This window comes from Danio rerio, chromosome 22 (genome assembly GCF_049306965.1).
Source record: "Danio rerio strain Tuebingen ecotype United States chromosome 22, GRCz12tu, whole genome shotgun sequence".
Classification (NCBI taxonomy): domain Eukaryota; kingdom Metazoa; phylum Chordata; class Actinopteri; order Cypriniformes; family Danionidae; genus Danio; species Danio rerio.
In genome coordinates this window covers 20,387,869-20,397,078 of record NC_133197.1, presented here as the reverse complement: position 1 = coordinate 20,397,078, position 9,210 = coordinate 20,387,869, and the positions used below count along the sequence as shown (strand labels likewise).

General features: G+C 35.1%; 1 protein-coding gene across 1 annotated transcript; it reads right to left on the bottom strand.

Moving 5' to 3' along the window:
- Window positions 1–3,450: 3,450 nt before the first annotated feature.
- Window positions 3,451–5,984, bottom strand: si:dkey-172o19.2. The gene is made up of 2 exons (XM_005170532.6): window positions 5,787–5,984; window positions 3,451–5,166 (listed from the first exon to the last, which is right to left on the bottom strand). Exon 2 carries the CDS (start codon window positions 5,160–5,162, stop codon window positions 4,173–4,175), a length of 990 nt encoding a protein of 329 aa, XP_005170589.2. The 5' UTR covers window positions 5,163–5,166; window positions 5,787–5,984; the 3' UTR covers window positions 3,451–4,172.
- Window positions 5,985–9,210: the final 3,226 nt, after the last annotated feature.

Genomic DNA, 9,210 nt, shown 5'->3' with positions numbered 1-9,210 from the left:
TTGTTCCGATGAGACATTCTGAAGGTCAGATAATTGTCTCCTTTCACCCTTGACCTGGTCTTTATTGCTCATCTTCAGATATTTACTAAAGATATGAAGGCTTTAAATGGAAAATTAAGGAGAGTTAAGAAAGTTTGATGTGTTTTGGAAATATCTAAAGTGATCTAAATAAGGCACTTGTGCACATTGCCAGGTTGGTTGTCAAATCTTATATTTACAATAATGGTAAATTCATGTTTTTCTTCAATATCTTCAGTCTTAAAAGATTCATTAAGGTCTCTGCTTATTGTGTTAATCTCATTTGTTTGGGGATGTTACCCCACTTAAAGCAATACAAATACTTATTTTTTATGATAATTATAACAACAAAACGCTTAAAACAGTTGTCAGGTGGCTGATGTGGTCGGTAGTCTGCACCTTCTGGGCATCCTTAAGGACAGGGCGCCCTCTGCTGGATACTCATAATGTTTGTATTTCATTCGTTTAAATAGCCTACAGTACGTAGACTAATTTGAGTTTCTTGTCCTGCACTCTTAAAAACGTAATAATTTAATGTTTAATTTAATAATTGTGAATGTTCAGTAAAAAAAAAAAAAACAGATTAGAAAATGTCACTTCGAAACCTACCTTGAAGTCTAATCTCGATGAATATTTACAAGCATTTGCTATTTTCTTAATCCTTTATAAACAACCGTAGCCGACTAAAACTTTTCAATTATTTATTTATTTATTTATTTATTTATTTATGTATTTATTTTTTTTATTTTATTATTAGTAATAGTAGGAGGAGGAGGAGTAGGCTAGTAGACTAATATTTTACCAGCGTTGCGCGCGCACTTTCGTGTTCAGTCTTATCTGTTTGTGAGAGGAGTTTTGTTAACGGCTCTGTTGACACACTATATTGAACATGAAATGTAGGAAAATTGCGTTGTCTGTGTTGTTTGTATCTTTCGTAGAGATGTGTACTATATCTCTGACGTAGAGATGTGATTCTCTAGCATATAAATGAGTACACCTCTCACAAATCTCGCATTTTTCTCAGGCTCCTGTCTTGATTCAGTGATTTCACTTTTATGGCAAAGAATGGGTTATTTTTATCACTTGAAACATGAAATTACTGCATATCAATAAACGAGGCAAAGAAAAATGCTCATTGTAAATTACAAATGGTTACAAATTACAGAGGTTTTTGCATCTGAACTCTTCATATGCAATGCAATATAGCCTATGTTGTGTACTTATATTAGATTATACAGTACCAAAGACAAAACAGGAGTAAATTTAACAAAATCGCAGTCTATGTGTAAGGGGAACATTTTAAATGTAAAATTAAATTGTAAAGACAAAACTGGTGAAAATTTGTAGTTTGTATCACGTTTGATTGCATCACATTTGAATTTCAATGTATTAAATTTCTACTACTGATGATGTTTTGAGACCAAATTAGTATTGAACAGGGTTAACTTAGTTTAATAAGTTACAATGACCTAAAACATATGCTGTCAGAACTAATTGACTGTATAATTTTTTTACAGTGAACTCCTGATGATGTTAGAAGACCAAATTCGTGTTTTATTGAATATAACTGTTTAAAAAACTGTCTACATTCAATGAGAAATTAACTTAAAAATGCATTAAAAGGTGATTGTTTTAATCAAAATTATTAGACCAGTTGACACATGCATACATATATAATATAACAATTGTAATTGATGTTACAGCATATTTATATTTGTATAACAGGGACAATAAATGCAACTAGTTGTTCCACAGTTCACATTGTTGTTGTTTTTTTTTTTCAGAAAAGCTATGCTTTCCAATGCAATTTATAACCAAGCTAAACCCATTAAGTGCTTTCAAAACTTTAAAAATATTATATATATATATATATATATATATATATATATATATATATATATATATATATATATATATATATATATATATATATATATATATATATATGCACAAATGTATGGAGGCACTTTCAAGAAGGTCCTACTGTAGGTCATTCTTGCTTTGTCCAGTGTGTCAGAATAACTCTAAATGGTAATGCGATATAATATTTTACAGTCTAATATATATAACAAAGCGAAATTATTAAACCAAAAAGAAAAAAAAAGAAAAGAGCATGAGCTGTGCTGATGTATTTACACCTCTAAAATTATCTTAATTCACACTTCACACACTTGAGTACATGTACATCCACACAAATTAAGTGTGAAGATGTGGTTTTTGAAGCCCGAGTCATATATCGGATAAATTTAACTTAACCTAAAACTTCATTTATGACCATGTGTCATACTTAATCATGAGCATTTTAATCATTTATTTCATGTATAGCACATATTTATCAGCACAGAGTCAGTTAATGAATGCAGTTTCAGTTTAGTGCTCGGCAACAAATAAGAGTGTTCTGCTGTTACTGTGTGTGTTGCAGCAGCCATAAAATTATTTTAAATGAATGTCCCTGTAAAGTAATATGTCACAAGCAATGTGAATACTAATAATAATTTTAATCAAGCAATTAATGATATATCTGATTCAAGTTTTGAAATGTACACTATATATATATATATATATATATATATTGTGTGTGTGTGTGTGTGTGTGTGTGTGTGTGTGTGTGTATGTAAAAAGAGTTCAGATGCAAAAACATTTTTCTCAGGCTCCCATGCCTTGGTTCAGTAATTTCACTTTTATGGCAAAGAATGTTTTTTTTTAAATTGCTTTTAACATGAAATGATTGAACATAAACAAAAGAGGCTGAGAAAAATGCTCATTGTGGAAGACAATTACAGAAGGCACATCAAGGTTTTTGCATCTGAACTCTTCATTTATATACAGTTAAAGTCAGAATTAAACCCCCCCCCCTGAGATATTAGCCCCCTGTTTATTTTTTTAATTTCTGTTTAACGGATAATTTTTCAACACATTTCTAAACATATTACTTTTAATAACTCATTTCTAATAACTGATCTATTTTATCTTTGCCATGATGACTGTAAATTATATTTTACTAGATAGTTTTCAAGATACTTCTATACAGCTTAAAGTGACATTTAAAGACTTAACTAGGTTAATTAGGTTGACTAGACAGGTTAGGGCAATTGGGCAAGTTATTGTATAACGATGGTTTGTTCTGTAGACTTATGAAAAAAATATTTAGCTTAAAGAGGCTATTAATATTGACCCTAAAGTGTTGTTAAAAAAATAAAAACTGCTTTTATTCTTATTTAATAAAACAAATAAGACTTTTTCTAGATGAAAAAATATTATCAGATATACTGTGAAAATTTCCTTGCTCTATTAAACATCATTTGGGAAATATTTAAAGAAGAAAATAGTTCAAAGGGATTAAATAATTCTGACTTCAACTGTATATACATATATATACTGTATAGTGTAGATTTTGAAACTTGAATCTGATTTAAAATCAATCAAACAAATGGCTGTTATGATGATAAAACGATTATTTACTTTTATTACAAATGGACAACATCTTCATATTTGCTACATAGACATATGCAAGTTCATCATTTAATAAGCTGAAAGGAGTTTTAACTTGCAAATCACTACATGAAGCATAGCTAATATGGACAGTTCACCTAAAAATTACAGTGTTTACATAATTTACTTTACCTTCATGTCACTTTTAATGTGTGTGATTGTCTTGTACATATTTTGAAAATAGTTTTTGTACATATCAAACAGGTCAGTGGGGTCTACAACCAACTGATTGGTTGGACTAACAATTTATATGGACAAAAAATAATAATAAATTGAGACATTTTAATGTAATGAAAATCATACACATTTGGAATGACGTGAGTGTAAGTAAAACATGATGGAAGCTTCATTTTATTGGGGGTGAACTATCAATTAAAGATATATTTCGGCCAAATCTGAAAATAATTATTTAACACTTCACTTAAGCCTTTTCAAGTTTCTTTCTTCTGTTGAGCATAGAGATATTTTGAAAAAATGTTAGAAACTTATTACCACTGACCCTGTTAAAAGTTTCTAACATGTTCCTTTGTTGTGTTCAACAGAAGAAACTCATAAAGGTAGGGAACCACTTTAATTTGGGGTTAACTACAGTATGCCTTTAAAAGCCGTCTATTATCACAGTAATATAGAAAAGATAACTGTTCAGGCAACATTATTGCCGATTAAGAGTTCTCTGGGCAAAATATTCTTCTGAGCTGCCCTGAGATCTCAGCAGACAGCATGCTATACCTGCTGTTGAAGTTCCAGAGAGACTTTACTCCATTAAGAGATCCATCTGTGTCTCGCAGCGACACAGGGAAGGACGACGGCCAGCTGGGGTGAAGGGGAGACGGACGCAAAGACGACGAGCCCCAGGGTAACATCTGGCTGTTGTTCTGGCTGGCAGAGTGGCTCAGGCCTGGTAACAACTGGGGAGGGGGCGGTGAAGCCGCAGATGCTTTTTGGGCAGGAAACAATTGTGGGTGGCTCGGTGGGTCGTTGCTTGAAGAGACCTGTGGGTGAGATGCTGGATCCGCCTCTACTGGGTCAACAATGTTGTCCAAATGGCCAACCTGTGAAGGTAGGTTTGCACTTTTAGGTGGCACCCTCAAGGGCGAGATGAATGGAGATGAGCTGTGTGGTGACCAAGAGGGGTACAGATCTGGGACTTCAGCTGGAAGAGGAGCAGCACTGGTAGCCAAACCCCACAGGGAAGGCTTGAGATGGGACATAACAGGATAGGGAAAGGGCATGATGGGATGATTGACATCCAGACTTCGTGCGATTCCCATGTGATACTGCAGACTCAGCACCTCAGCCCTGAGCTGGGCATTCTCTTCGCTCAGCGCCAGAAGCTGTCCCTCCAGCATGAAGTCATTGAGTCGACGCTTCTCTCTGGACCGTTTGGCAGCCTCGTTGTTCTTCTTTCGCTTGACCCAATATGACGCGTCTTTTTTCTCTGAGGGGGTCATCTCACGTTTACGCCGTCTGCTGGTAATGAGTGGATTACGGTATGACTGGAAGTGGAAGAGTCGCCTTGCCAGTGTGGACGAGCCGGTGAGCGGAAGACGCCTCCTTAGATTTCCGGGTTCGTCTTTGCTGGCTGAGATCTCACCAGTGGAGGAAGGAAGACAAGCGTCTGCTAGAGGCTCTGGACTTCTGTTGGTACTCATTGTTCTGGTGAGACATAGAACATCACGATCAGTAGGCCCCAATACTTTGATATATACAACTTTTTGTTTTGATAACTACAGAGATCATGTAATTAATTTGTTTTATGATTACTAATGATGCTAGAATTAGGAAGCTTACCATTCATTATAACCTAAATTTGTGATCACTCACTACAGTTTCAGAACTAGAGTAAAAATAAACATGAGAAATTTGTCACCCTACCAAGGAAGCACATAGGACAAATTATATTTTTAAATGTGTAAAATGATGTCTACGACAAGAACACGTCGGGCTCGCGCTTAGCGATGCTTGGTTAGATCTGATGCACACAACCTACCGCAACTGAAGAAATCGACCATGAATAAAAGATCTTAGATATTCACCTGCTAAAATCTAGGCAATTTGTAGGTCATTTGATCTGCTTTTTAAAAACGACGCACTTTGGTTCAGAACCTATCAAAACCACATCACATCAAGCCACAACATCGTCTTCATATCTATCGATCTAGAATTAAATTTCTGCATGTTTGACCTTAGTTTTAAGTTTGCATACACAATACTAAACCAGAATCTAAAGTCTAAACTGAAGACAGCTGTCACAAGAAACATTCACTGTACCTTACCGTACACTGCTGCCACAGGAGGGATGCTGGAGTGACACTGAATTTAAAGGACATCAGCTTAAAGGTAGAGCTTTTAGACTGGAAACATGCAAAGAGTCGCACTCTGCCGACCAATGACTGTCAAGGTGGCAAATGCCTATTGCATGAAAGGAGCAGTAGTAGGTGAGGACCACGTCTTCCTTCCTCAGTCTCAGAGGCGGAGACTTAAAAACAATTTTCTCTGTGGTTTGAGATGACTCACAGTTTTGTTTGTTCTACTTTTTGATTTGAAGAAATTCTGGCAGGTAGACTCAGCATCTGTTTGCGCTTTTATATATTTATGTGTTGAATTTAGCAATAATCTATTTTATTTATTAAATGGTTTTACTCGTGGATTCAGACAAAACTGGCACAATAATAACAAGACTAAATATACACTACCTAACAAAAGTCTTGTCGCCTATCCAAGTTTAGATTACACTAATTTTACCGAAATTAAATATGATCATGTCTTGATTTTTAATTATTTAATTAGGACAGTAAGGTCTGACTGCTCAGACAAAAGTCTTGCCACTTAACAGAAATAATGTACAGTATAGAATATAAAGTCATGCTGCCGTGGAAGAAGAATTATATTGTGTATGACTTCCATGCGCTTGAAGGACTGCATCCATACATCTCTGCAATGACTCAAGTAACTTAATAAAGTCATCTGGAATGACAAAGTAAGCATTCTTGCAGGACTCCCAGAATTCATCAAGAGGCTTTGGATTCATTTTCAATGCCTCCCTCTTCATCTTACTCCAGACATGCTCAACAGTGTTCATGTCTGGTGACTGGGCTGGTCAATCTTAGAGCACCTTGACATTCTTTGCTTTCAGGAACTGTTATGTGGAAGCTGTGCTATCCTGCTGAAGACTTTGCCCTCTCCTGTGGTTTGTAATGTAATGGGCAGCACAAATGTTTTGATACCTCAGGCTGTTGAGGTTGCTATCTACTCTCTCACATGCCCCCACACTGAATGTAACCCAAACCATGATTATTCCTTCCCCAAACTTGATAATTTCTATAAGAATCATGGATCCATGAAGGTTCCAATAGGTTTTCTGTGTTATTTGTGATGATTGGGATGCAGTTTAACAGACGATTCATCTGAAAAAAGCTGCCTTCTGTCACTTTTTTTAAATGTCAAGTTATTATTTGTTGCTCTTACATCTGGGATTGACGACAAGACTTTTGTCAGGTAGTCTATGTGCATAAAAACACAATTGTATTACTACTTCATAATTGAAATGGCATATGCAAGCATGGGCATGTGCACATAGTACAATATTATTTTAATCATTCTGTATCTAGATGATTGGTCAACATCTTCATTCACAATTTAATCATCCAACAGCCGCGTATCACTGCACCACACAATTCTTAATCATTGTAGCAACATCACAATCAATATAGTGCATATATTTTGTATATGTCAGCAAAATCACTTAAAGTCTAGTAGGGATACAGCTATGGCGTAAAGTTAACAGAATTATTTCTACAACAAAATTACTGCACAACATAACTACTGTATTTACATTACTGTGAGATGTAGGTTTAGGGTTGGGACTTGGGGCAGATGTTAATAAAATATAATTTATTGGTTAATTTAATAAATAATATAAATATTTTTGTTATAATTACTGTTTTTACACTATTGTGGGGTGGTAGGTTTAGGGTTAAGGGGTACATGTTGTTAAAATCCATTAATTAATTTATTAATTCATTCATTTTCCTTCGGGTCCTTTTATTCATCAGGGGTTGCCACAGCGGAATGAACCGCCAACTTATCCAGCATATGTTTTAAGCAGCGGAAGCTCTCACATATACACTACGGCCAATTTAGTTTATCCAGTTCACCTGTTGAGCATGTCTTTGGACTGCCAGAGAAATCTGTGCCTTGAGGAAACTCGACAGAAATGCCAACTGCCCCAGCTGGAACTCAAACTAGCGACCTTCTTGCTGTGAGCCACCATGCCACTCATTATTAAAATGCAATTAATGGATTATTTAATCATTTTAGTTGTCTTCTGGCCGCAACTGTATCCCTTCTAGCTACAGGTTTTCATGTATGGGGACAAATGATGTACCGTTTATAAATTTATGAATTAATATGTGTGTTGTATGACACACCATTTTCTTAGAAAGAAAACAATGGCTTTGCTGTGGTTTAATCTGTATTTTTTTTGTGAAATTATAATGAGAGAACAGAAAAATGTCAGAATTCCTGACGTTATTTATTTGTATTGTGTATAAGTTTTGTTTATTACCCTCCCTCTGTATTCTGTATTATATTTTGCCTGTTATTGTATTATATATATGCTGGAAATATATTTATCTATGTATTAGTATTATACCCATTAGTATGAATAATAGTATGACAAAAAGCAAATGCAATCATCAAAGTACTCATCATTTCTTAGCAAACAAAATTCTTCAGAAAAAGCTAGCTCGTCAGACAACCCATAGTAAGAACCTCAGTAAACACTGAAACTGCTGATGGTTAAGATCACATAAAAAAGGTCTCAATTGTGGCTAAAAAGTACAGAAAAACAACAATGACTTGCGTGAAACAAATAGGTTTTTGCAGTGTCTACATTAGTTGGTTGGGGCTGTCCTTCCAAATTTCTGCAGAAAAACATGTTAGGGTTTTAGATTAGAGCTAAATCTTTTTCTGTATGAAGCACTGCTGATGTTTTGCAAAGAAATGCAGTCCTGCCATGTTATGCATCACCTAACTAAATTGGTTGCCTGATTGACTCATCCCAACCACACACCTAATCCTAACCCATATACTGGCGAATGAGAAGAGGCATAATCTAGCATTTTTTGGCACTACACAGCTTGGGCTGCAGGCATAAACATTTACTCATAGTTGGCATGAAATCAAAATGTACTCTTCTTAGGGCTGGTTGATTTAGTCTGAAATCAAAATTTCGATTAATTGAACATTTTGAACACAATGAACTCGATTAGGATTAATGAACAAATATTTTATTTGTTTATTTTATGTTTTTGACATCATAGTTCACTGACAGGTGACAGTAAATATGCTGACATATAAGTGAGAGATATTTGATTGTAGGGTTTATTATTTTATTTTAAAACAATTGAAGCAAACACACACTATCTGTTATCCATGATTCTTTATTGAACATCAACGCTAAGCAAATGAAATTAAAGCACACATTGCTTAAAACGTGCCTCTTTGTACCCCCCACCCTCGTCACCAATACCAAACCAACCAATCACAAAGCGTGCGCTATTCGTCGTTGTGATGTGTAGTTACATTTTTTGAGAGTATGTGAAGGCTGCTCCAGACCATACGCGTGTGCTTGGCAGAAGTATAATTCATTCATTCATTTTCTTTTTGGCTTTGTCCTTTTATTAATCTGGGGTCGCC

Excerpts from the sequence above, each read along its gene's own strand:
- si:dkey-172o19.2 (XM_005170532.6), bottom strand. The coding sequence starts at position 5,162 with ATGAGTACCAACAGAAGTCCAGAGCCTCTAGCAGACGCTTGTCTTCCT.